Here is a 25898-nt window from a genome sequence, read left to right on the forward strand (position 1 = left end):
GCAAAGGTGAGCAAACTACCACTGTGGACCAAACCCTATCTACCGCCTGTCTTTGTACAGCTCGTCAGCTAAGATGGTTTTCACATTTTTAAGTGGTTCCCAAAAAATCAATAGTATTTCATGACACGCAAAAATGCTGAGAAACTCAAGTTTCAGTATCCATAGTTTTATTTGAACACAGCCAAGCTCATTCATGCCTGCACCGTCTGTGACTGCTTTCACACAACAATGTCAGAGTTAGCTGGGACAGAGACTGAGTGGTTCATAAAATCTAAAATATTTACTATATGGCCCTTTCCGGAAACAGTCTGCTGACCTCTGATTTAAAGTACAAAACTGGGTAAAACTGTTTTATGGTGTGAGAAGTAGGATAGCAATTACTGGCGGGGGCCGGGCGGTGGTGTACAATGACAAGGAAGGGGCACAAGGACGCTTTCTGGGGCCTGGGGATGTTCTACTTCTTCATCTGGGAGCTGGCTGCATGGATGGGATCAGTTTGTGATTATACATTTATGATGAGCGTACTTCTCTGCATGTAGCATACATCAATACAAAGTTAAAGTTAAAAATTTGCTCAAAGTTAGATATGACACTGAGAAATCGCCAAAAGGAAAACCCCAATCACATCTGAGCCACCTGAATCTAGCTGGGTCCCTCCTGGACTACCCAGTTCCATGACCTGGCAATTGCTTCTTATTGTTTCTGCTGGATGAAGTTAGGTTTCTGTCTCTTGCTACCCAGAATCCTCATACCCCATCTCCTAGACATCGAGAGGGTCATCAGCCCACTTCTCTGAAAACTTTCCTTGCCCTATTTCAACCTCGTGGTTCAAGTGGAGGCTTCCGTGTTTTTACATATTCCATCTTCCTGGCCACAATCATTGGTCCAGGGTTGGCCTTCACCCAAGTGGAACCAATCACAGCAGGCCAAACAACAGGCCACGTTGATAGATCTGCAGATGGGCCAATCATAGCCCTTCCCTGGGATTTTTGGACTTGGGGCTCAAGCTGCTGGGTGCCATCCTTCCGTGGTGTGGAGAATGCTGGTCCCAGAGAAACATGCTGACTTGCAGAAGGTCAGAGAAGGTATGGAGTACCTTGGTTGCCCTCAAATCCTTGGTTTGATGGCCCTGAAGGCCAGAGGGGACAACTGCCCTTCCTTGTTTGGCAATGTCGATCAATTGAGTCCTCCTCTGGCCTAAGTTAGAGCAAGCTTGGTTTCTGTCAAGCTTAAAGACGAATAAAGACCTGATAATGGTGTCTCATCACAAACACTGTAATATATGCACACCACACACACACCTCGTACATATACACTTATAGACACAATCTATGGACACACCATATACACAGACCCTGACACTCCACCTCAGTGCATGTGTTTTTATTTCCGGATGATATAAAATAATAAACTTAAAAAACACCCCAAACCAAACACCCTAATGGCTCCCCCAAAGCAATGTGACCCCTTTTCCCACCCCAATAAATAGAGACTTCTGTCAGTCCACCCTCCCACCCCCATAACCCCCTTTGCTATAGACATACTCTGGGTATATATTACTCTACTCGGCAATAGACATCTCCCGAAAATAGAATTCCAATACTGCCACCTGACTCTACCTGGGCCCCATGTTCCTGGGAACCCCCCAACCTGCCAGTTCAGACCACCCGCCACTGCAGCACGCTGGTGTCCTTGCCCCCTGTGGTCAGGGCCACACTGTCATCCCACAAGAAGGCCACATTTGTCACATGGCTGCTGTGTCCGCCGTATTTGTGGCTGAGAGCCTGTGATACGGAAAGAAGGAAGTGAAAGGAAGTCATCTGTCTTGTTCACTGCTGTATTCCCTGGGCCCAGGCATTCGGTAAGTGCTCAATAAATATTTCTTGAGTTAATAGGAAAAAGAACCAAAGATCTCACAATGCAGATGCTCAGAACTTTAGCACTACAGACTTGGTAATTTATCGACTTTCAAGTTAAGAAAGGCCCCTGGGATCAAGCCACTGCCCTCCTTGTACAGCTGGTGAAACTGGGATCCGGAAAGGGCTGCCTTAATCCTGCCTGCAGTGCTGCTTGGTACCTCCACCCTGCCAGCCCCCCAGAGGGACTCACTCGAGGCTGACAGCAGGGGTAGCTAAACAGGTGGACTTTGCCAAAGTCATCAGCTGAAGCCAGCAACTTCCCATCATGGGAACGGGCCACGGCATTGATGTCAGTACCATCTGCTCCCTCAGACCAGATCCCTGCGGGCAAGATTGGGGGTGGCTGGTGGTAAGATGGCAGCTGGGGCCAGGGACCCCCAAGGCAAGTAGGCCCCAGCCCCAGCCTCCCTGCCTTTCTCTCACCTAGCCCGTCTCTAGCCGGGGATGAGAATTGGAATAATCTTTTGGAAATGCTTATCTGACCCTATCCCTCTATAGCTCAAAGCCCTCCCATGGGGAATTCCCTGGCGGTTCAATGGTTAGGACTCCACGCTCTCACTGCCAAGGGCCTGGGCTCAATCCCTGGTCAGGGAACTAAGATCCCACAAAAAAAAAAAACCCTCCCATGGCCCAGGCTTCTCGCCATGACCCCCAAGCTCTGCCTTGTCCCCCACACTGCTCCTGCCTTGTCCTTACCAGTGCTTCCCTTGAACTCTGCAATGATTTAGCCATCCTGCCTTCTTGCATTTCTCCAAATACCAAGCTCTGTCACCTCTAGGCTTTTATACATGGCTATTATTCCCTTTGCCTAGCCACTGCTTTCCTTCTTCACCACCCTAGAACCTAACTCCTCATCCTGCAGATCCAGTTTGGATGTCCCTTCCTCCAGGAAGCCCTCCCTGACTCCCTCCTAGGCTGGGGCCAGGTGTCCTCTCTGGACTTCCTTGTCCCAGCCCAGTCTACTCTGAGTGGTCTGGGGACAGGTCTCTCTCTTCCACTGGACTGTGAGACCCATGATGGCAGGGTCAGGACTGTCGTGGTCACCACTGGGTCTTAGCACTGCCCAGCTGGGCACACAGATGCTCAGGGGGTATGTGTTGAGTGCATTAATGCCTGAATGAATGGGTGACTGGGACACAGGCTGTGTGAATCTCCCTGGGCCAGGTGACACCCCCAATTGTTCTCATTTCATTACAGTTCCAAGGGATCTGAGTAGTCACCTCACCCTAACCTTTCCTCTTATACAAATACTGCTGCTCACATGTCTAAAGGAATGAGTTTCCCACCTTAGAGGTAACAAGAGACTGTGAAAACCACCAGTCAGGGATGTTTCTTGGAACTCCTGTCCTCAGCAAGACTTTCCCCATTCCAGAACTTACCAAACACGCCAAAACCCAGGACACAGGTAGCCGTGGCCCATTCCACGTTCCTCACGGCATCTGCAGTAGTGATCTGCTTACAGGTGGCTGGGTCCCCTGGGGCAGAAAATGGGAGGAGGTGTTCAGAGCAGAAAGAACTACTGGGAATTCCCTGGCGGTCCAGTGGTTAGGACTCCGCGGTTCCACTGCAGGGGGCACGGGTTCGATCCCTGGTCGGGGAACTAAGATCCGGCAAGCTGCGCGGCACGGCCAAGAAAACCAAAAACCAAAAACCAAACGGAAAGAACTACTGACTTAATTCACCCATTCCACAGACAACGGGCACTGAGGTCCGACACAGGAGGCTAATTCTACCTCTCCAGACTGGTGCTAGATCCTGGGTGGTGACATCTCAAGACGAGAGCAGGGGTATCTGCTTAGAAACCTGTACCCCAGCCATCCAACCCGGAGGGGGAGGAACTGGTTAAAAGTTGGGTCCACCAGGGAGGAAACCAGAAGCCAGGAGACCAGCCAATCAGATCAACCCCTGAATAAAACAGCCAGAGGAGAAGGGACTTGAAGCCCCTGCTTCCCCTTCCAGAACCCAGGGAAGGCTATGCAAATCGCACACGCAATAGAGAGGCTGAAGGAGGAATGCCTTTGGGTTTCAGAGAACTCACAGTACAGAATCTCGTAGTCCCCAGAGTTGGTGACGAAGCAGCTGCTGTCCTGGGCCCAATCCAGGTGGGTGATAAAACTGGAATGGCCCTGCAGAGGAGGGAAGGGGTGGAGTTAGAGCTGGAGCGGGTAGGATCAGACCAGGATGGGTGGAAGGCAAAATACAAAGGTAGGGTGAAAACACAGGGGGTCTCGAGGAAAGATACACAAGCCTTTGGGGTGTGGGGACGGGGCCACACTATCATGGGCGGGGCCAGACTGTGATGAGCGGGGCTAGACAAATAGGGCTTAGAACACAAGGGGGAGTTTAGAACAAGTGGGCAGAGCTAGACACGGAGGGGCGGGCTTCGAATGCAAGGGGCTGGGCTACACAGAGGGTGTGCTTAGAACGTGAGGGGCGGGGCTACACATAGGGACGGCCTTGAAACACAGGAGAGGGTAAATGTGTGGGCGGGGCTAAAACTCCTTGATGTGACCAGGGCAGTCAGTTGAGTGTTGAAGCTGTGCGCCCTTGAGGTAGAAAACTGGTTAATTCTGCACCCCCTGGACGGGGTGGCGGCGCGGGCTGGGGGCCACTGCCCACTCACCGAGCACTTGCCCAGGCGGCTGACCTTGCGGCCGCCCTGGTCCACCGTGTACAGGTACACCAAGTTGTCGTGGGAGCCCACGGCCAGGTACGCCCCGTCTGGGGGAGGGGGAGGGGGCTATGAGGAGGCACCCAGGCTCTACCCCTCCTCTCTCAGATTCAGCCCCCCACTATCCCAGACTCCTCAGTAGTCCCAAGTTCCATCCCTGCCACAGGCCTGGCCCCGCCCTTAGGCCGTGCCACACAGACTCCACCCCTTCCCCCTGCCAGTAACTCTGAGCTTCAGTTCCCAGGCCTGGCCTCTCCAAGGTCCCCTCCCCGGCCCCGGCCCTTACCTGGAGAGAAGCTGACCACTGAGATCTGTTCATTCCCATCTGTATGGATGGCCACCAGGTCATGGGTCTCCGTGTCCAGCAGCAGCCATCTTTAAGGAGAAGGCATGGTGGGAGAGGAGGGGTGAGCTGATCTGGTAGAGAAGGGTGGCAATCTGTGGGGCCTGAGGGAAGGACCCCAGAAAAGATTAGGGAGAGAGGCTGACTCCAGAGGAATGTTGGGAGATCAAGGCCTGGTAAACAGTTGGTACCTAATTATCATTCTCTGTAAGCTTTGGGGCAGTAGGGAAGGCAGGGGGAGGTGATCAAGGGATAGTTCCTGGGGGGCGCAGAGAAGCCCTCCCCAAATGCCCCTCAGCTTTACCTGCCCGTCGCCGTGCCAATGGCCAGGACACAGCCACTGGGGTGGAAGCCAGCAGAGTAGGCCGGGTCCTGAGGAGGGAGAGAAGAGGAAGGGCTGGGAGCTGGGGTCCCCCTTCCATCTGGCCCACACTTCCCCAGCCTCAGAGGCAACTCTCAGCCTGGCATGAGGGCTCTCACCTCCCTCTGCTGCCCTCCAGTAACCTGCTGCTGCAGATGCTCTGGAAACCACTCTCCTTTCCTTTAACATGTCAGCTCGAAGAGAAAATATTCCTCCTTTCACTGTTGACTCTGGATCCTTTTTCACTCCTGTTTTAACCTCCCACAGCTTTATAAACCCAAGATGATTTCCTTAGGGACTTTTCTACTAGTGAGATCGTTGGGACAAAGGCTATCCATATTTTTAAGACTTTTGATATATCATGCCAATTTGCTTTCCCTTATAAAATTATATCGACTTATCATTAGGCTTGTCTGAGTGCCTGTTTCCCCATATCTTTATCTAACTCCTAGCACAAAATTTTTAAATTTCGGGGGCATTTGGTTGATTTGCAGGCAACAGAGCACCATGGAATCAGACGTGGTTTGAAACTGTGGCCCTGACACTCCCTCGTTATGTGACATCAAATAACTTTCCCCATCGTGGCCTTGGTTGCCCCAAACGGAGAACATCAATACACACTCCCCAGGACTGTTATAAGCAAGGTGTAAAGTCCTTAGAATGGTAAGCTGGTGAGTAAGATGGCCTACAGGAAGCACTGAATAAAGGTCAGCTATGATTGTAATTACGAACGGCAAGTGATTTTACCTTTCTGGGCCCGTTTCCTGATTTTACCTTCCTGTTTCTGGGCGATCATCATCTCTACTGCCTTGTGGAGGTTGGGGTGGGGGGGAGTTAAGAAGACAATGTGGGTAAAGTGCTAAGCCAATGTCAGGCATGGTGGGCAGACTGCCCAAATCAGAATAACCCGAGGGAGCTTGTTCTTATTATAAATTGCAGATTTCTGGGACTAAACTCAGACCTCCTGAACCAGACTTCCCATGCTTGGGGCTCAGGATTCTGTGTTTCTAACAACTCAGGTGGTTCTTATGCCCTGGCTAGAGAACTGCTGTGCTGAGCACAGGTCCTGGCATATAGTAGGTGCTCAATTAGGCAGCCAGAGTGAGGATTATTATACATGGCCCTAATAATTTCCGGGGTACACCATCCCTGACTCCTAGAAGTTCAAAGGCCATCAAGTGTTCCAGGATCATAGGTAACCCTGGATTCCTGGAGCAAAACCTCAAAGGGTGGTGTGGGGAATATGATGACTGACCTTCTACTGTCCCATACCATACAGGCAGGAGAGCTTAAAAACTACATTGCCCAGAATCCCTTGTAGCTAGGGTTGGCTGTGATTTGGGTCTGACAATCAGCTGCACCACTGTGGGCTCTGGAAGGTACAAGGTGGAGGCCCCGCTCTGCCACTTCCACTGATCAGTTGGGTTGTGAAAGCAACAGCATTTGCTATGCTGGTGAGCAGTCACTAGCCTTGAAAGGCAAGGGCACAGAGTATCTGTTTTTGGCCAGTGTAAATGTAGCCAGCATTGGGTCACTCTAGAGCAAGATAGTCCAACTGAACCTTCTGCGATAATGGAGATGTTCTCTATCTGCACTTTCCAATATGGTAGCCACTAGCCACATGTTTGGAATGTAGCTAGTGCAATGGAGAAACTGAATGTTTAATTCTACTTACATTTAAAGTTAAGTTAAGTTTGAATAGCCACATGTATTGGACAGCGTAGCTCTAGAGCCAACACTTGAGTGACCACAGCATCCTGGTTCCTGGATTGCAGTTACAATGACAGCATTTTCTTGAACTCAGTGCTTCCTGACTCCCCACCTTCCTGACTGTGGCAGAGGCAGCAGCTCCTCTGGCAGGTCAGTTCTGTGGTGCTGTTCTGGGCTTCTTTCCAGTCAAGAACTCACTCCTCTAGCACTTCCAAGTGAGTTTGTAAGCACCCAGTTCCCTGCATTAAATCTTCTGCTTAAAGACGCCAAGTGTGGCTTCCATTTGATGCACTGAACCCTGACACACTGAGACAAGTCGTTCTGTTAGAATGGCGTGTCAAGTCCCCCATCCCCTTACCTCGATGATCCTACTCCACAGGGGCTGGTGGGACTCCACGCTCCACAGATGCACCAACTTATCCTGACCACATGTCACAAATTGTCCCCGGCTAGGGTGTGTGGCCAGGCCCCACAGCTCTTCCACGTGGCCCTGGCAGAAAGGAGAGATGACAGCACGGAGACTGCCAATCCAGGCCTTTCCTCTGCATCCCCCACCTCCCCAAAGTCTGATGCCAGAAAGAAGTGCTGGACTAGCCCCAGCAACACACTCTCCCCACAGGTTACCCAGGGAAGACCCTTTCCCCAGTGTATCTGAAGGAGGCTGTGATTGGGCAGACCCCTGCCCCAGTGTGGGGCTCGAGGCAAATGTTGCCCCTCCCCCCAGGTCTCTGCTTTCCAGTGTGCACAATGGGAGGCAAGAGACATGATGAGTAGGAGCTTGACTTTGGGACACAGATGGTGCCCAGCAGGCTGTAGGAACCCATGGAGGGTACTCAGCCTGGTGAGTCTGACTGCAGCTCTCTCTTATTGACTGTGGCAGTCACCTGGGCAGATGACTTTTCCTTGGAGCCTCAGTTTCATCTTCTGTAAAATGGAACCAATCACTGTATGTGGCTCATGGCATTTTTCTGCTCACTCAAATTATGGATGGAAAGTGTGAATAGATGGAAAGTGTATGAGGCTGGTACAAAGTGCTCACCAAATGGAAGTGGCTGACTATTATCAGTAGTGATAACATACACTATTAATATATAATTAAAGTAATTAACAATGATAATCAACAGAATTATAATTATTGATATTAGTATAATGATTAATGTTAATAATATAAAGCTAGTAATATATTAATAATATAATTAATACTAAATAATATTGACACTATTATTAGAGGTCTTTAAGGTCCATTCTGGTCTTGGGACCCCTAGGAAATCCCTCTAGCCCTTGTTTTTCCTCATCTTCTTCCATGGAAACAAGAGCCAGAGGGGGGGAATCTAAATGCAGCTGCTGTACGGATCTCAGCTACCATGTAAGAGGTAAAATGCATGTCAGGAGTGAAGGAAGGGGTGGGGGGGTCACTGAACAAGAAGTAATTTTGGCCAAGACTCTTTGAGCCCTTACTCTGTGCCAGGCACCATTCTAAATGCTGTGCATGAATTGACTCATTGAATCCTTACAAAACCCCATGAGTCAGTTCTATTATTCTCCTGGTTCACAGAGGCACAGAGAGGTTATTTACTTGCCTCATATCACACAGCGAGTGAGCAACAGGGCTGTGCTTCGATCCCAGGGTTTTTTTTGGCCGCACCATGTGGCTTGCAGGATCTTCCCTGACTACCAGGGATCGAACCCAGGCCCCCAGCAGTGGAAGTGCAGAGTTCTAACCACTGGACGGCCAGGGAATTCCCCTAGTAGGCTGGGTTTTTTACTTGGATGTGTGGTAGGGTTCTGGCCCACGAGGATGAAGGAATGCGCATCTGAGAAGACTCCAGAGGGTCTTCCTAGATCCTTGTAGCTGAAGACCTGGGAGGTGTGTGGCTCAAGGCCTGTGTGACAACCTGCCAGGGCACTCACAGAAATGGACACCAACCTGACCAGCAGGGGGCAGCACAGCTGGAGCAGGGCCCTGGGACCCCTCTGCTGTGCTACCAGTTAACCCATTGCTGGACCATGGGGTGTTCTGGGGTGGGGTTATGTGTCAGGAGCAGTTAAAGGGAAGGTAAGTGGTGTTTACCAGGCCAGAGGATAAGGGATGGGGCAGAGAGGTGAGGTGAAATGGGAGTGGGAAGAGAGGAGGAATGAATGGTGCAGAGGAGAGAAGAGAGGCGGGTGGGGAGGGAGCAGGGCAGGTGCAGAAGAGAAGCTCACCTGGATGAGCAGCGAGAAGCCAGTGTGGACAGAGCCCTGAAGGATGGAGTTGCGGGTGGTCCCCACGTACAGCGTGTCACCCCGGCCCTCCGCCACGGTCCGCACGGGGCCGAAGTCCTCGGGGACCTGAGTAGGCAAAGGGCGGTGGGGGGCAGGCAGATGAGTGTAGGACACACGCAGAGGTGGGGTTGGGGGGTGGGGAGACAGGCTGGGAGAGCAGGGTCTAGTATTAGTGGGGTGGGAGGAGGTATCCTCACCTCCATGAGCCTCTCCCCCTCACCTCCGCCTCCTGCAGCTTGCTGTAGTTGGAACCCCAGAGGATCACCCGCCGATCGCGGCCCCCTCCTGACACCAGCGTCCCGTCCCGCAGGGCGCAGAGCCCAAACACGCCGCCATCGTGGACACCCAGCAGGGCCTGTGTGATACGGTTCCCACCTGCAGGGTGGCCAGGGGCAGAGGTCAGCATGGGGAAGCTCCCCCATACTGACCCCAGAAAACACCTCAAACTCTCAATCCTACATCCAGCCATTCACTCACCTTTTCTTCTACCCAGCCTTCCACCCACCCATCTACTCAACCACCCATCTATTCAAATACCCTATCATCCATCTAATAAACCACCTGAAGTAACATCTACCCATCCACCCTTTGATCCTAACCCTAACCCACTTACCCACCCATTCATCCACTCACCTATCTACTGGTCTGTCCATCCATCTATCTACTCACCCATCCAATTACCCATCCAGCCAGCCATCAACGCTTCCTTCCTTCTATCCATCCATCAATCCGCCTCTCATCCATTCATTCACCCTCTCTTTCATCTGACTACCCACTCACCAGTCAATCCATCCTTCTATCCAAACATCCACCCATTTTCCATTTTTTTTTCCTATCCATCTACCCATTCACCCATCTATCCACTCATCTGTCAACCTAACCATCTGTTCATCCATCCGTTCAGTCAACAATTATTAAACTAGCATTGACTCTGGGCCCAGCCTCATGCTGGATGATGCTGGGTACTGATGAAGGCAACCTCAGATCTTACCCTCACAGGGATCACAGTCCAGTTTCAGAGACAGACCTACTACCAGTCAGTGACGACCCAACATGGCTGGGGCTGGGATGGGGAAACCCAGGAGACTGTGGGATCCGAGTGGGCACCTAGCCTGGTGGGCCAGGGAGGGCTTCCTGGAGGAGGGGACAGCTGAGCAAGGATCTGAAGGTTGAGTAGGAGTTGGCTAGGACAACAGAGGGTAGAAAAGTGTTCCAGGCAGAAGGAACAACATGTGCAAAAGGCAGAGAGAACATGGACTATTTAGGAAACTAAAGAAATCTGGTGTGACCAAGTATAACATGCAAGGGACAAGAGAAAGCAGGGCCAGACCATGCATGGCCTCATTGAGGAATCCGGACCTTGCAGACCTCAGTGAGGAATCCAGACCTTGTTCTGAGGGATCTGAACTGTGTAGTAATGGAAGGGTTCAGCAGGGGAAGGATAGGGTCAGATTTACATTTGGTTCTGACAACAAACTGAATTGGAGGGGACAAGACTGAAGGCCCGGGAACCAGGGAAGAGGCTGGGGCAGGGACTAAGTGGAGAGGAAGAAAAAGCAACTCTCTTCAATTCCATCCTTCCAGGCTCAGAAGTGGTGCCACGTGTACATACATCCTTTTGCCCACCTATCTTTCTAACCACCCACCCACCCAACATCCTGTAGCCCTGCGGGCTGGACCCAGTGGTGGGACTGGAGATATGGGAACCAATCAGACCAAGTCTCTGCCCTCAGAGAGCTTAGAGTCTGCTGGGAAAGACACACTGCCAATTATTCAGAGCTTATTCTCAGCTGTCTAATCTCAAGAAAAGCTCGAAACAACCGTGTGAGGGAGAGAGTATTATACCCATTTTACAGATGGGGCAACTGAGTCTCAGAAGGGAGATGACTCTCCCAAGGCCACAGAGAGCACACAGCACTGCTGAGACCTGAACCCAAAGCCTGCCCAACTCCCAAACCCACTCCTCACCCACTACCCCAAGATGAATGGTTACCTCAGCCAATGGATTAACATGTTATGAAGAATTGATTGTTCCAGGAAGTGGTTTGATGACTGAATAAACTCATTCATTCATTCATTCGTAACTTTACAGTAATCCACTGCCTGGGAAAAGACCTAGTCATTTATTAACACAGTCATCCGTTCTGGGGACAGCCGTTCATATATTTAATTGTTCACTCACCTAATCACCCACCCATTAAGGACAGCATATTCATCTGCTCATTCTTCTATTCACTGGGTAGGACGAACGCTTCATTCATTCATTAACTTTTTCATTCATTCATTGCTCTGGAACAAACCACCTCTCCATCCATCCGTCCATCCACACTGGGTTAACCCATTCATTTATAGCTCAAACTTGATCGCTGCCATGGGATTTGCAGAGGACAAGGGGAGGGAATAAGTGAAGATTTCATGCAGGTGGGGATACTGGAGCTGAGCCTTGATGGAGGTGTTAGAATTGGACAAGTAATGACTTGTACTGTTGTATCGTACATTCCACATCAGCATGCTCCGAGAAAGGGAGAGAAAGGGACGCACAGCCAAAGGGAGTCAGGGAGGACCGGGTTGGGGAACCAATCAGGTGGGGCTGACACTGACCTTTGCCCCAGACATAGAGGTTCCCCCCAGAGTCCCCGGTGACCACATCGCCACCCTCCAAAAAGGTCACACACAGCACGTACTTCGGTTTCTCGTGTTTCTAAGGTGGGGGAGAAGGGGAAGGTGTCAGAGGGTCGCTGAAGCCGGGAGGCCTCCCAGAGCTCACCCATCACCCAGGACAATGGTCCAGGGGATGCCCTCCATGCTTTGGGGAGCGGCCCTGTGGGGAGCATCCTCATCTCCAATCCACCTCCATGGAGTGTCACGTCGCCTACAGACCACTTTCTGACCCACCCCGGACCCCCTTCCTCCCTCCTCTCTCTCCTCCCTGACTCCTGTCCCAGTCTCTGTCCTTCGTTCCCCTGCTGTCTTCCGCTTGGATTCCTCTCTCTCTGTCCCTTGGTCTTCCCCTCTCTGCCCCTGCCCCTCTCCTCTCCTTCCCTCCCGCCCCCTCTTCTGTCTGTCTCTAGATCCCTCACCCTGCCCCGCCCCACCCTCTTCTCATCTCAATATCTCCATCTTCATCTCCATCTGAGCCTGGTGTTCTCAGGGCCTCCCCTTTTGGGGTAGAAGCCCCAACTCTCACCAAAGGCAAAGGAGCCCTGTCAGAGGTGTGCCTGCATCTTCTCTCCCAGGCCCTGTGCTTCCTGCCGTTTCTCTCTCTGTCTCTCTCGGCCAGTCAGCCTCTGACCTCGGTTTATCCAGAATATTGACAACTGCAGCAACCCATTTATTGAGCATCCACTATCTATGAGGCGTCGCTGTACTCTTCATCCCACTGAATCCTCACAACTTCAAAGAGTTAAGGTGGATCACGCCACTGGTATGGATAAGGGAACTGAGGCCCCAGCAGGCTATATCTCAGCATCCCTACAACCTCCAGCCCCTGGGGTATCTTCTTGTCTGCCTGGGTGTCCCTGCCAGCCTCCTTCAGGGCCAGCCTGTCCCAGTACCCCTGGCACTCACCTCAAAGAGGCCCTGCCGTTTGCTCATGCCGCCCCCTTCTAGGTTCCAGAAGTAGATGTGGGATTTCCCGCAGGTGATGAGCATGGTGGGGTCTGTGGGGTGGAAGGTGGCCACCAGCACGGCCTCATTGGAGCACTTTAGGGGGTGGGGGAGATTCTGAATGAGGACCTCAAAGCCATCAGGACCACGATACCCAACCCAGGAAGGACTGCCCTATACAACTGTGTGGGTTGTGCGCTTGCACACCCAACTTGCCTGTACCTCTCCTTTACGGGCAAACTAAAGTACAGGAAGCAGGGCCAGCCAGTGAAGCATTATTGTTTTCTTCATCAACATAATGGCAGGCACGAGAGCCCTTACTTTGTACCAAGCTCTGTGCCAAGCACTTAACATCCAACAACTCATTTAACCCCACAGCACCCTGTAAGGTAAGGCTCATTAGCACCTCCCATTACAGATGATGAAGTGAGGCTCAGAGAGGGGAATTCACTTGCCTAAGGACACACAGCCAGGTTGTGTCCAGAATCAAGTCACTGAGAGCCCAGCCTCTCAACTACTTCTCTTTCCCCAAACCATGGGCCCCAATCCTAGGTCTCTTGCCCCCAGCCCAGAATAAGCACGTGACCATGGGCAAGTAGCTCTCCCCTCTACCATGCCTCAGGTTCCTCATCTGTAAAGCAGGTTATCGCCCGGAGATGCAAGTCAAGGTCTGTCTTGGACATCGCAGGACAGCAGAACCAGCAGCCACCTTGTACCGATCCTCCTGTTGGGCTTGGTTTGCCCACCCCATATGCCAACATCAAAGCCAAATTTTCCCTACAAGGAAGATGCTACCATTATCCCCATTTTATAGATGAGGCAACTGAAGCTCCGAGAGGGCAAGCCACTTGCCCAAAGTCACACAGCCAGCAAATGGCAAAGCCAGGACTTCAACATGAGTCTGATTCCAGACTTGTGAACACTGAGGTCTGGCCAATCCCATGCGGAGACCCCAAGGAGAGGGGATAAGAAGGGTTACCTCACCTTGCCATCTACCACCTTGGTCTCCTTGGCCCAGTCCCACACAGAAAGCATGTGATCGTTGGACTCATCTACCGCACAGAGGAGGTTGCCCCCATTCTAGGAAGAGGAGAGAGGATGGGGGAGGGGCAGGCGGGTCAGGATCCACCCCCTCCCTCCAACACCTTGCCCACTGGGGCATTAGCTACTCAGGCCTGTTTCAAAGGCCCTGACCCAAGTCATGTGAAACACATGAAAATATACTCCCCGTCCAGGGCCACACATATTTTAAAGGCTGTTTACAATTTTCCTTTTGAAATGACTCCTCCCTAAGAATTTCCTCTAATTTCCCCTCAGCTACAATTTCTCTGCAAGTAGCCCGAGGTCAGGAATTCTTACTGAGAGCCTCTAATCTGCATTTTCCTAGGGAATGACTTTTAGGGCTGTGAAGTTTAACAGTTAATAAAGTCGGGATGATGTTGCTTTTTTATACCTGTAGTTAAACGCAGGTTAGTTTTGATTTTGCAAAGTTTTCCTTTCCCCCACATTTTGGCAACAAAATAGCTTTATTTCCCCAAAGTTCTCAAGTGTCTCCTCAGGTCTCAGAAAACCTGTGAGGTTCTTAAACTGTCTATGGGATGACAGGTTGTTTTTTATTCCCCGATCCATTGCAGCCAATACTCTGGTAAAATACAGTAAAACTGTAAAATATGATTTAAAAAAAAAAAAAAAAGCCCACCACTCACACACTTGGATGTTGTGTGAATGTCAAATTGCTGGACAAATTCCTAAAGGCTAACTCTCGATTTCTGTGCTTATCTCCTCCATACCTGCCAACACCCACTTAGGATGGTACTAGGAGCCAGGGCTGCCCTAGACACAGGGCTTAAAATGCCTAAGGGATAAGGACCCTTCCAGAATGAAAGGTGGTGTGAAAAAATAATGCAGAAAGCGTTAACTGACGTACAAAGGATCACTGAGGAGTTTCTCTGCGGAGCAATCATGACATATGGTCCCCTCATAAGGGCTAATAGAGCAGGCCTGTGAGGCCACAAATGTGGGCACACAGCCTGGAGGGCCAGGGGGCGTGGCCAGCACCTGTGACGCCATGATGAAGGTGTGGCCTCCAGCGCCAAGGGGCACCCGGGGCAGGTGAGGAGGGATGGCACAGGACTTACAGATTTGGAAAAGCCCACACAGCACACAGCTCTGTCAAACACCCCCAGGCCCAGTACGTGTAAGGTGGAGAGGGAAACGGAGTCCCAGACGCGCACGTGGGGCGGCAGTGGCTGCAGGGAAGAGAGAGGCCGGTTACCTGGGGGGCCCAGCTTCCTGACCCACCCACGACTCCATCCCAGTCTCCAGGTCCTGCCCCCTCCACTCTGTTACCTTCCCCTCCTTAGTGGTGCCTGCCACCTGTCCAGTGGCGATGGTGACCATATCAGGGTGGACAGCCAGGCTGAGGAGAGAGAGGGCAGATGGACAGGGCTCAGCAGGGGGGTGCTCGCAGCACACCAGGACCCCTCCCACAGCAGGCCACAGTCTCGATGCCTGATTATTCATTCCGCAGTTTGCTTGAATGAGTTACTTAGTCAATAAACACTGATTCAGCTCTTCAGTAGCAATAAGGGTATACTCTCTGGGTACTCCGGCTCAGAAGCAAGACTCAGGCCTGCGGTCTCTAACTCAAGTGCCCAGAGGGCTCAAGCCTGTACCACAAACGGCCAGGAGAACACACCCATTTAAAAGGGCTGTCAAAAATAAAATAAAATAAAAGGGACTTCCTTGGAGGTCCAGTGGTTAACACTCCACGCTTCCACTGCAGGGGGCATGGGTTCGATCCCTGGTTGGGGAACTAAGATCCCACATGCTGTGCGGTGAGGCTAAATATAAAAAAATAAAAAATAAAGGGGCTGTCACCACAGGGCTCCAACACACTGTGGGATTGTCTGGGGTGCCCACTTGAAGTTTTCAAAAGAAGTGAAAAATTCAGGCATCTGAGTGAATTCACCGACATTTGACGTATTGATAATCAATCCACATTTTTTTCCCCCTGAATTCAGCCTGTTGGCCAGGGAAGGCCTGGCCCCACCCACCTCCCCTGAGTGTCCCAAGCAGGAAATATTTGGCATCCTCCTCCTAGGCCTCACCACTTGATGTCATCATTGTGTCCCAGGTAGTGCCGCTGCCTCTGCTCCTCCACACTGTATAGCACAGCCACAGAGGCCACGAAGTACACTATCTCCCCTGTGGGCAGCAGGTAAAGGTTGGCCCGGCAGTCTCGGCCACGGTAGCCATAGCTGGAGGTGCCCAGGGGCTGGTTAAAGAGCCTGTTTTGCATTGCATCTGCTGACTGACTCCCAGATGAAGGTCATCAGAGCTAGGTTTTCCTGTTTCCACTCTTACCCCTGTGGGAGGTTGAATGATGGTATCCCCCAAAAATATGTCCACCAAAATATTAACCCCTGGGAAGCGTGAAGGTGACCTTCCTTGGAAAAGGAGTCTTCGCAGATGTAATTAAGGATCTCAAGACGAGATCATCCTGGATTATCTGGATGGGCCCTAACTCCAGCAACAAGTGTCCTTATAAGGGACAGAGAAGAAAAGACACAGACACAGGGTGGGAGAAGGCGGTGTGAAGACAGAGATTGGAGTAAAGCAACTATAAGCCAAAGAACCCCAAGGGTTGCCAGTAGCCACCAAAAGCTGGGAGACAGACAGGGGCCTCTTCCTCATCTCTCCGTGGCTCCCGCACCTCCTTCAGGTCTCTACTCAACTGTCAGCTCCTTGGAGAGGCCTTCCCAAGCCTCTCCCAAATAGTTCCCAGCTATTTAAAACTGCAAACTGGAATTCCCTGGCAGTCCAGTGGTTAGGACTCAGCGCTTTCACTTCCAGGGCCTGGGCTCAATACTTGGTTGGGGAACTAAGATCCCACAAGTCGCGCCACGGCCAAACACAAACAAACAAAAAAACTGCAAACTCACACACCCTCAACTGCCCCCATCCCCCTCCCTCTTCATATTCCTGCAGTACAGTCATCAGCATCCCACACGTTATCTGTTTAATTTATTTTGTGTCTCCCAAACTACAGTGTCTGCTCCAGGGGGGCAGGGACCTCTGTCCATTTTGTTTACTGATGTACCCCTCGTGACCAGATCAGGGCCTGGTACACAGCAGACATGAGTTCAATATTTGTTGAAGGAATGTGACCCTCCTCTGTTCAGAACTTTCTGTGGCTCCCCAGTTCTCCTAAGACAAAGCCCAAGCTCCTCCACTGGCCTGGTTTGCCCCTCCCTGGCCTTAGCAGGGCTTCTGCCCTCCTTTGCTCTCTGACCTTGGAGTTTCTCAAAACACTAAGATCACTACTGTCACCCAGGTCTTGGCACTAACCTTCCCCTTTGCCTAGCACACGCTACCTGCCACCCTTCTCAGTTGCCCTGTCCTCAGATCAAGCTTCAGGCTCTCTTCCTCCGCTAGATTCATCCCACTTATCTGATCAATTTGTTCACGTCACCTATTGCTTAATGAGACTATCAGTTCCACAGTGGCCAAGACTGGGCTGTTTTGTTCTCGTCTACAACTCCTCCTCTGAGAAGCCTTCCCTGATGCCCAGGCTGGGTCAGCTGCCCTCTCTGGGTTCTCCCATCCCAGCCTGAGTTGTCATTGTCACGGATTCTGTCCCCACACTGGACTGTGATTTGGGGACTGTTGGAACCCAGCCCTTAGCCCCAGAATGTTCAGGAGACATTTGAATGAATGTCGATATGTGTATCCCGACCCCACAGAAACTGCTTCACCCTGCAGCCATTTGGGGCTAGGGAATGAGGCCTATACTGACTGTTGCTATCTCAACTGCTTTTCTTTTGATGCTCACTTATCAAGCCCAGCTTGACATGACAGCATGGTATTCTTTGACTCCCGCGAATATTTCCAGCTGCCTTAAAGAGGCTCTGGGCTCCCACATTCCTCCCTCCTCCAGAGCAGAAACCAAGGTCAAGAGAGGAAGACAGGGACTGGGTCCCGAAGATGCTGATCCCAAGCCCCAGTCTGCATTTTGGGAAAAGCCTGGGGCTCAGAATCAGAGCTCTTGCCTCAGATCTGCTGACTCCCTAGAACAGGGCTTGATATCCCCTCTCTTTTTTTTTAAATTTTATTTTATTTATTTTTTTATATAGCAGGTTCTTATTAGTTATCTATTTTATACATATTAGTCTATATATGTCAATCCCAATCTCCCAATTCATCCCACCAGCCCCCTCCCCCCTTGGTGTCCATATGTTTGTTCTCTACGTCTGTGTCTCTATTTCTGCCCTGCAAACCGGTTCATCTATACCATTTTTCTAGGTTCCACATATATACGTTAATATATTTGTTTTTCTTCCTGCTTGGTCCCCTCTCTTGACCTCAGTTTCCTCATCTGGAAAGAAAGGGTAATAGTTCCCAACCTGCAGGCCTCAGAGAGCTCTCGGAGGCCACTTGTTGTAAAAATATATTCTCAATCCTACAAAAGAGAAGGATCATAGTATTCAACGTATTTATACTTGAAAGAGCTTTGAACAGTGCCTGGCATATAATAAGTGCTCAATAATGATTAGTTATTATTTTAATCAATCTCTGTTTATGGGGCCCATATGATGAGCACATTGTTTCACAGCCTTATGAATCTGAGATCACAACACCCATTTTTCAGAGGAGTCAACTGAGGCACAGAATGGCAAGGTGACTTGTCCAGGGTCACGTAGCCAGCCAGAGGCTGGGCTGGGGTTTCAACCCATTTCTGCCAGGCTCCAAAGACAGGGTTCTTAACCATTATCAACTTCTTCCATTTCTCAAATACACCAAGCTCACTCTGACCGCAGAGCCCTTAGACCTGCCGTGCCCTCTGTTCTTCCTAGGCTGGCCCCTGAATGTCCGATTCTCAGCTCAAATGCCCTCTCCTCAGAGAAACCCAGTTACTCCTCTCACTTGAGCTTAGTTTACTGTATTCCCCAGACTGTGTGAGCTCAGGGAACACAGCCCACATGTAGATGAGGATCTGACAGATGGAGGGCGCTCAGCAAACATTTGCTCCTTGAATGAATCATAAAAGGTCATGTCAGCTAACCTGCCTTCCTCTGCTCCCTCCAGACTCCAGTTCTTCCTGACCCCTAAAGCCACAGAGGCCTGGAAAGTCCCACCTTCAGTACAAAGACCCTCCCTCCAGCTGAAGTCCCACACCAGAAAGGCTCTGGTCCCCTCCAGGCTGGGGGCGGGCGGGTTGGGAGAAGTGGGAGGAAGAGATTAAAGCAAAAGGATACACCCAGTCCAGCTTGAGACGGCGGGAAGGCAGCTCGGGGCGTGTATCCAGGCTGTAGCTGGGTGCCAGCTCGTCGGGGATCAGCATGAGCACAGGGCGACCCCTCAGGAACATTTTCACGGAGCCCTCCTCTGCCAGAACACCCCCAGAGGTCAGGTGCTGACACCAGCCCCCAACCCTATTTCCTTTCCCCTTCTGACTTCACTTTTTTACTTTTTTAATTAGTAGAGGTGGGGAAAATGAGGCCAAAGAGGCAAAGGCCCAGCCAGTAGCCAGGCTTCCTGACCTCCAGCTCTGGCTTCTCACCCCAGGAAGCCCCACCCATTCTCCCTACTTACCCATGCTGAAGATAACTTCTTTGGTTTTGCTGTCAGGAAAGGGAAAAAAAAAAAGAAAAGAAAAGAAAAGAAAGAAAGCCCTAATTAGCAGGCAAGTCAGAAATTGGGAGAAACCACTTCCCCACCCCAGCGCTCCCCGGAGGTATTTGATGAAAAATGGGGGCCGAGTAAGGAGCGGAGCGCTGCCTCTCTGCAGGCCGTGTGCTTTGCTCGGTTGATCTTGCAGAGCCTAAGACACAGGCCCAGAGAGGCAGTGATCGCCAAAGATCAAACAGCACGAAGTGGCAGGGACGCGATCCTGAAAGAGGAGCGTCACAGGTACCCCTCCCACCTAATCAGCACGGTTCTCCCAACGCTCCCCACCCCCAGTCCCACAGAGCCCCAAACTTCAAGCAGAGAGGGAAGAGGTGAGGGTTTAAGGGAAGGGGCGTGTCTCCAACTCCCTTTGCTGACGGAAGGTGGTGATGCCCGCGGGTCTGGGTCCCCGGAGAAGGGGGAAACCTGGGATCCAGATCTCGGTAGCGCGAGGAGGAGGGGGGTGTGCCAGAGAGTCTCACCCAGCTCCAAAGCTACTCATGGCGGCGGCTGGCGAAGCTTCGGGGCCGGGGGTGGAGCCGGGACCGGCTCCGCCGCTTCCGGCCCTGGGAGGCGCCCACGCCGCCGCGCCCTGCCCCGCCCTCCACTGCCAACCCCGTAGCCGGAGGGTCACACTGGGTCTCAGGTCCCTGGCTGTGGGTCCTGATACCAGGCTCTTTTTTGGGGGGAGGGAGAGTGTTTTTTGAGAACATGGATTCGGGGACGTGTCTGCCTGAGTTCAAACCCCAGCTCTGCCAGTTCCTAGCAGCGTGGACAAGTTGCCAAACCTCTTGCCTCGATTTCTTCACTTTTAAATTGGGGATAATAAAAATACATACCTCCCGGGTGATTGCGAAGCTTAAATTAGTTAATTCATGTAACATGCCTTGCGTGGTGCCTGGCACATAGCTTCTGTACGTGTTTGCCATTATTTCAGTGAGGTTGAAATGTGTGATTTTTGACTCTGGTCCTGCCTTAGTCCGGACCCGCCAAGCCCTGACCACGCCCACTGCATCAGGACTCCACACTCAGGTTTTTACACCGCCCAGACCTTCAGTGTGGCCCGGGCTCTGGGAACTTGACCACGCCCAACATTCTGATCATACACACCTCTCCTTCCGATCCTGCCCCTGAACTGACAGCTCTCCATGGAACCACCTACCCTCCTCAGGTCCGGTTAAACTTCAGACCGTGACCACTTTCACCTGGAGTCCCTTCAAGCCTACTGATATCTGCCCACGCCCACATATGACCACGCCCAACTTTCAAACCACGCCCATTTCCACCTGGCAGCGCCCCAGGCTCCCCTCCGCCCAGCTTATGGCGTCGGACACCACGGCACCTGGTCTTAGCCCATTACCCCCACCCCAGGTTCTGATTCTGCCCTGGCTAACCCTCTGGCCACACCCTCAAATTCCAATCACTTCCCTCCCTCTGATTACCCCATTTCCTGCAGAAACTCCTCTGAGGGTCCTGCCCTGGCTACATCTCTGAGACTCAATGGGGACTCTCCCCTTTACCTTAATAGCCACGCCCACAAACCTGGCTCCTCCCTAACTTCTACTCCGGCTCAACCAAGAGACGCTAATCATCCACGTCTCCTAGGTTCTAGTCCAGCCCCTTAATGCTTTGACCACGCCCCTCCATGTAGGTTCCGCGTTTCCATGCCTCCCAGTTCAACCACGCTATCTCAAGATTGGTCTCTCCGAGCCTCCGGCACTGCTTCCGCATTCTGAACTAGATGACCGCCCTTTAGGTTATCACCTCGTGGCCTGGGGCATCACCCTAAATTCCCCATCCTTTTCCAAGCCTAACTGGGGTCCTGGCCCCACCCATTGTGTCACGACCCCGCTTCGGACACCTACCCTTCCTTTTTGGCGCTACAATTGCTGCTAGAGGATGTGGTGCGGCTGCGGGGGTCCTCGCGGCGCACTGAGGCGAGGCGCTCTGGTGACAAGTAGCGGCGGGCACTGCGAATAGAGAGCACGTAGGTAGGGGCAGAGCCCGCGAGGCCAGCAGGCGAGTGCCGGAGGCGAGCAAGAACTTCCCCGGACCTTCCACTGCTGGTGTTCGGACATATGAGTCCATCCGTTTCCACATAAACAGCCTCCGAGGTCTTGGAAGAAACTGGGGATCCTGGCTTCCGTGACTTACCTGCGCCCGGAGGTCGCCTCCTTTTTGGGGGAGGATGGGGACGTGGCATAGCCGCCCACGCGCCGCGGGGGTCCCGAGCCATTGAGGGGCGTCCTAGTGGGAAGGCCTTTCAAGAGCTGACACACTAGAGGAATGGGGTTAGAGGACAGAAGGGGGTAAGTGTGAGGTCCTGGCCCCAGTCCCTCCCATCTCACCCCTCCAGTTTAGTGAAGATACCCGAGGCTGTGGTGCCTAGGCGCGGAGGCGCCCGGCCCTTGGGGGTGCCCCGCGCGCGCAGAGCAGCGCCTTGCTCCTCGCATGCCCGCAGGCGACGCAGCGCGTCAGCCAGCGCGGCCTTTAGGACCGCCAGCTCGTCTTCCTGCAGCTGCAGCCGCTGCTCCAGCGCCGACACGCGGTCGTCCACCTCCATCCCGCTCGTGCCCGACAAATTGTCATCTGGAAGGCAAGGGAGCGCTGGCTGCGGGGGGCCACCCAGGAGCTACAACGCCCGAGGTGAGATGTCCCTCCAGCCTTCCCCGGTCTAATCCTGGGGCGAGCCACGCCCCCTTCCTCTCCAGTAACCTGGGGCTGGGACGCTTGGATGTGGGCCAAGAAAAGGGGAAGGAGATCCCCATAGCTCTCGGCCCTTGTCCGCACACTCCTCTCTGCTGCAGCGCCCTGGAGGCGTGACCTTAGGGAAGTCCCCTCCTCTCTAACCTTCTAGGAGACTACGAATCAAGAGCCTCTCGACTCTGGTTTTAAGATTCTATGACTAAGATGCTAAATACATATGAGTCATATCAACATTTTAAGGATGACACCAACTTTTCGCTAGTGACACCAACATTCTAGAATTGATTCCCAATATTCTCTGACAAATATCAAGATTTTATCGCGGGTACTAACATTCCCTCTCTGTTTCTAAGACTTTCCAAGCCATAAAGGTCGTGCCTGGTCCCTCGCCTTCGCATTCCCTCCTCACCAAGGGGTTCGACACACGAGCCTGCTGCAAGGACAGAGTTTCTGCGGCCCCTGACGGCAGATTTGGGAGTTGCAGGCAGCGCATCCAAGACCCGAGACCCACGGAAGGGAGATACCCGCGGGGATCTGACACCCAAGCTTTCTTCCCCGACCCGAGCTTCTCCTCTCTATTCCCCTCCTTTATTTGGCTTATGTACCCCATGCCCCTGATTCGGCTCTCCCTCTCCCCTCTAGGTCATGGGTGCAGCCGAATAACTCCTCCATCTCCCGCGGGGGCCCCCCCACCCCGCCCATTTTCCCCGAAGTGGGAGGGGCAGAGGACCAAGGTGGTCCCCCCTCCCCCCTCCCTCCCAGACCACTCATACCCAGACTCATTGCTGGCAACAACCAAGAAAGCCCTGGCTCCCAGTCGGGTAGAAGTAAGGGTGGTACCATTAACAGGAACCGGGCGTGGAAGTAGCGCCTGCCATCCCCTGTCCGTAGGCCGCCCCGCCCGTCCGCTGGGCTCCGCAGTGCAGCCGTCTATCCCGTCCCTCCCTCCCCCCAACCCCCCGCAGCCCAATCGCCTGCCTGGCCTTGCCCGCCCTGCCCCCCACCCAGCTCCTCTCTGGTCGGGTGCCTGGACCTGCATTGGAAGGTGGGGGCCTCCCGAGGTCTGAGGGAGAGAGCTGTCAGGACTTGGAACTCATAAGAGGAGGAATCTCAGGGTCCCGTTGGCAAAACGTTTTGCAAAAGAGGAAACTAAGGACGGAGGTTGGGGAGTGTGCAGAGATCACTAAAGGTCAAACAGCCAATAGGTGAGGTGCAGGAGGGCCTGGTCACCTCCTTGTGCCAAGACCCCTCTTACCTACCATTAATAATACTACCCCCCCAAATGAGATCTGTTATAGGGAGCTTACACGTGGCAGGCACTCTTCTTGCAAAACACTTAGCACCTCACCTGGCTCTGGTTATGTGCTCAGTAAATCCAGAATATAATTAACTGTTATATGGTACCCAGTGCTCCCAGCAACTCTAGCAGCTGTAAGTATTATACCCATTTTAGGAGGCAAGAAGGTGGAAGGGGACTGAGACCTAGAGAGATGAAGGTGCTTGTGCATGGACACACAGCCTTTCAGCAGAACAGGTACATGACCCCAGGCTTAGGCACCCTGTCAGCCTGCCTCTTAGAGGGGCAGAGGAGACAAAATAAGCATTCTGGAGCTCTGCCAACTCCAGTGGTCCCTGACACTGTGCTGTGTGCCCAGGGGAGTGAGCCTCCAAATGGAAGACAGTTCCTTCTCAGGGCCCCTGAGTGAAATGGGGGAGCTTTCACCTTGGCCCTTCAACCCCCATCCAGAGAGCCAGCTGCATTCTGAGGCCTTGGCCTGCCCACCCCCCACCCACCATGACTCAAGTCCTCTGCTCCCTCCTGACCATTCCCCCACCTTCAGCACTTTTGCCCGGAAACCAGCCCCCACTTCCCACTTCTCCCATCCCTCCCTCCTCCCCTCTGCCTCCAGCTTCCCTCATCTGGGCCTGACACCCACAGTGACCTTTCTTGTATTGTACCCATTTGTCTAGGGAGAAGGGATGAGTCCTAATGGGTGGGAGGGGCGGGGCCTGAGGATTTGGGGGGTATAGTAGAAGCAAAGTCCTCTGGTCATCCTACCCAGTCCCACATCCAGCCCACAAGCCAACACCAAACACCACTCTCCCCCTAATCTGTCCCTCTGCTAGGGAGAAGGGGGAGGGTCCCAGAGGATTGAGAGGGGATAGGGAACGCAGAGTTCCAGACCTCCAGGCCTCCCCCGCTTCTGCCCCAAGCTCCTGAGGTTCTGCTCCTTTCTCTCAGTTCAGCCACCTCCGAAAAAGGGGAGGGTTGAAGAGGGTGGGGGACTGGGATCAGGGCTTTGGGGATCAGGGAGCTTGCTCTAGGGTCAGGGTCCTGCTAGGGGAGAAAGGAGAATCTTCAGCAAGCGGCCAGGATGGGGACTTGGAAGGAGGAGGTTGGGGCAGGAGGAGATAGGTCCAGCCCTGGGCGGGGCCAGGGTCGGAACTGAGGAGGGGTCTCACCGTTGCAGTATTGAAGCAGGGAGGACGTGTCGTAGAGGCCGCAGAAGGCCGGGCCGCGCTCCGCCATCGCCGCGCCACAGCCACCGCCAGCCCCCCCAGCCCCAGCTCGAGCCTGGGCTCCCCCCCCAGGTCCTGCCTCCCGTTGCCATAGCAACGCCCTTCGTTCCAGCATCCCCGGCTCGGCCTGCCCGGCATCAGGCGGCCGACGCCGGGCCTGGCACCGGGGTCATCCCCCAGGATGCTCAGAAAGGGGGGGGGTCGGAACACCCCCTGCCAGGCCCCCCAACACAATCTTCGGGCCGGGATTGGCTGACCCGAGATCCCCCTCGGTACTGTCTGGTCCCGCCCACAACAGGCGCGTATTCTCTTTAGACACCCCCGCCTGTTCAGGACCAATGAGAGCCTGTCGCGCAGGCCCCCTCCGCCAATAGGGGTGCAGAAGGTTTGGAAGGGGCAGGGCCTTCTCTGCTTTTCAGCCCGAAGCATAGCCCCCGGCTCTTAGAGGAAGATAGGGTGGAAGAAGACACTCCACACCCCGCAAACCTCCCTAATCTTTTATTGGATTTTCGAGAAGCCACCTTGCAAGACTAGAGCCTGACCCTAGAGTCTCAAATCCGCCCAGATATCCACTAGCTCCGCCCTGGAACTCTTATTCTAGCTCATTTCTTAGAACTCTTGTTTATTCTATCTACGCCCGCCCCAGGGCTCTTAACTCCACCCCCAGAATCCTGAGGGGGGAGTTAAAGTTCTATTCCCGCCCCCAGAGCTTTTGGCACCGCCCCCTAAGCATCTCAGGGCGATGGTGCTTGGCCCAGAGCCCTTGACTCGGCCTCCTGATAGGATTGGCTCCGCCCTTTAAGTTTATACCCCTACCCCCAAGTCTGTTAGTCCCTCCCTAACCTTTCCTTCCACTTTCCTATTGGCTGCCCCAGGCCCTTAGCTCCTCCCCTACAGCGTTCATCTCCCATAACCTTGTTATCCAGTCCGGGTTTTGACAAAGGCCCAGCTGTGATGCCTGGATGGCTGGCGGTGTCAGTCAGAGGCGGCTCCGAAGTTGGGGGGAGAGGGGAGGGTAGAAACGCTGACAATGGACTTAAAGAATACTGGATCACCTTCTCCAAGTCTCCATTGAGGGTCAGCACCTAGAAATGACCCAGAACATGCTTTATAGCGGTGGGAAGTGAG

General features: G+C 53.0%; 1 protein-coding gene across 4 annotated transcripts; it reads right to left on the minus strand.

Moving 5' to 3' along the window:
- Positions 1-597: 597 nt before the first annotated feature.
- EML2 (EMAP like 2) lies at positions 598-24948 on the minus strand. Of its 4 annotated transcripts, XM_029208593.1 has the most exons (22): positions 24714-24948; positions 21915-22133; positions 21699-21822; positions 21410-21514; positions 19470-19498; positions 19133-19262; positions 15986-16135; positions 15225-15294; positions 15014-15124; positions 13860-13955; positions 12837-12971; positions 11871-11970; positions 9490-9644; positions 9210-9335; positions 7363-7494; positions 5238-5305; positions 4877-4965; positions 4543-4640; positions 3958-4045; positions 3299-3394; positions 2110-2240; positions 1358-1784 (listed from the first exon to the last, which is right to left on the minus strand). In XM_029208593.1, exons 1-22 carry the CDS (start codon positions 24883-24885, stop codon positions 1659-1661), a joined length of 2550 nt encoding a protein of 849 aa, XP_029064426.1. In that variant the 5' UTR covers positions 24886-24948; the 3' UTR covers positions 1358-1658. The 4 variants fall into 4 exon arrangements, 3 of the variants coding, with proteins under 3 accessions (XP_029064436.1, XP_029064445.1, XP_029064426.1); XR_003791494.1 differs by lacking the exon at positions 4543-4640 and having other exon boundaries at positions 1676-1784; positions 24714-24885; XM_029208603.1 differs by lacking the exons at positions 21410-21514; positions 21699-21822; positions 21915-22133; positions 24714-24948 and adding an exon at positions 20027-20065 and having other exon boundaries at positions 598-1784.
- Positions 24949-25898: the final 950 nt, after the last annotated feature.

Source organism: Monodon monoceros, unplaced genomic scaffold (assembly GCF_005190385.1).
Source record: "Monodon monoceros isolate NGI ecotype Baffin Bay Population unplaced genomic scaffold, NGI_Narwhal_1 Super_Scaffold_10, whole genome shotgun sequence".
NCBI classification, from domain to species: domain Eukaryota; kingdom Metazoa; phylum Chordata; class Mammalia; order Artiodactyla; family Monodontidae; genus Monodon; species Monodon monoceros.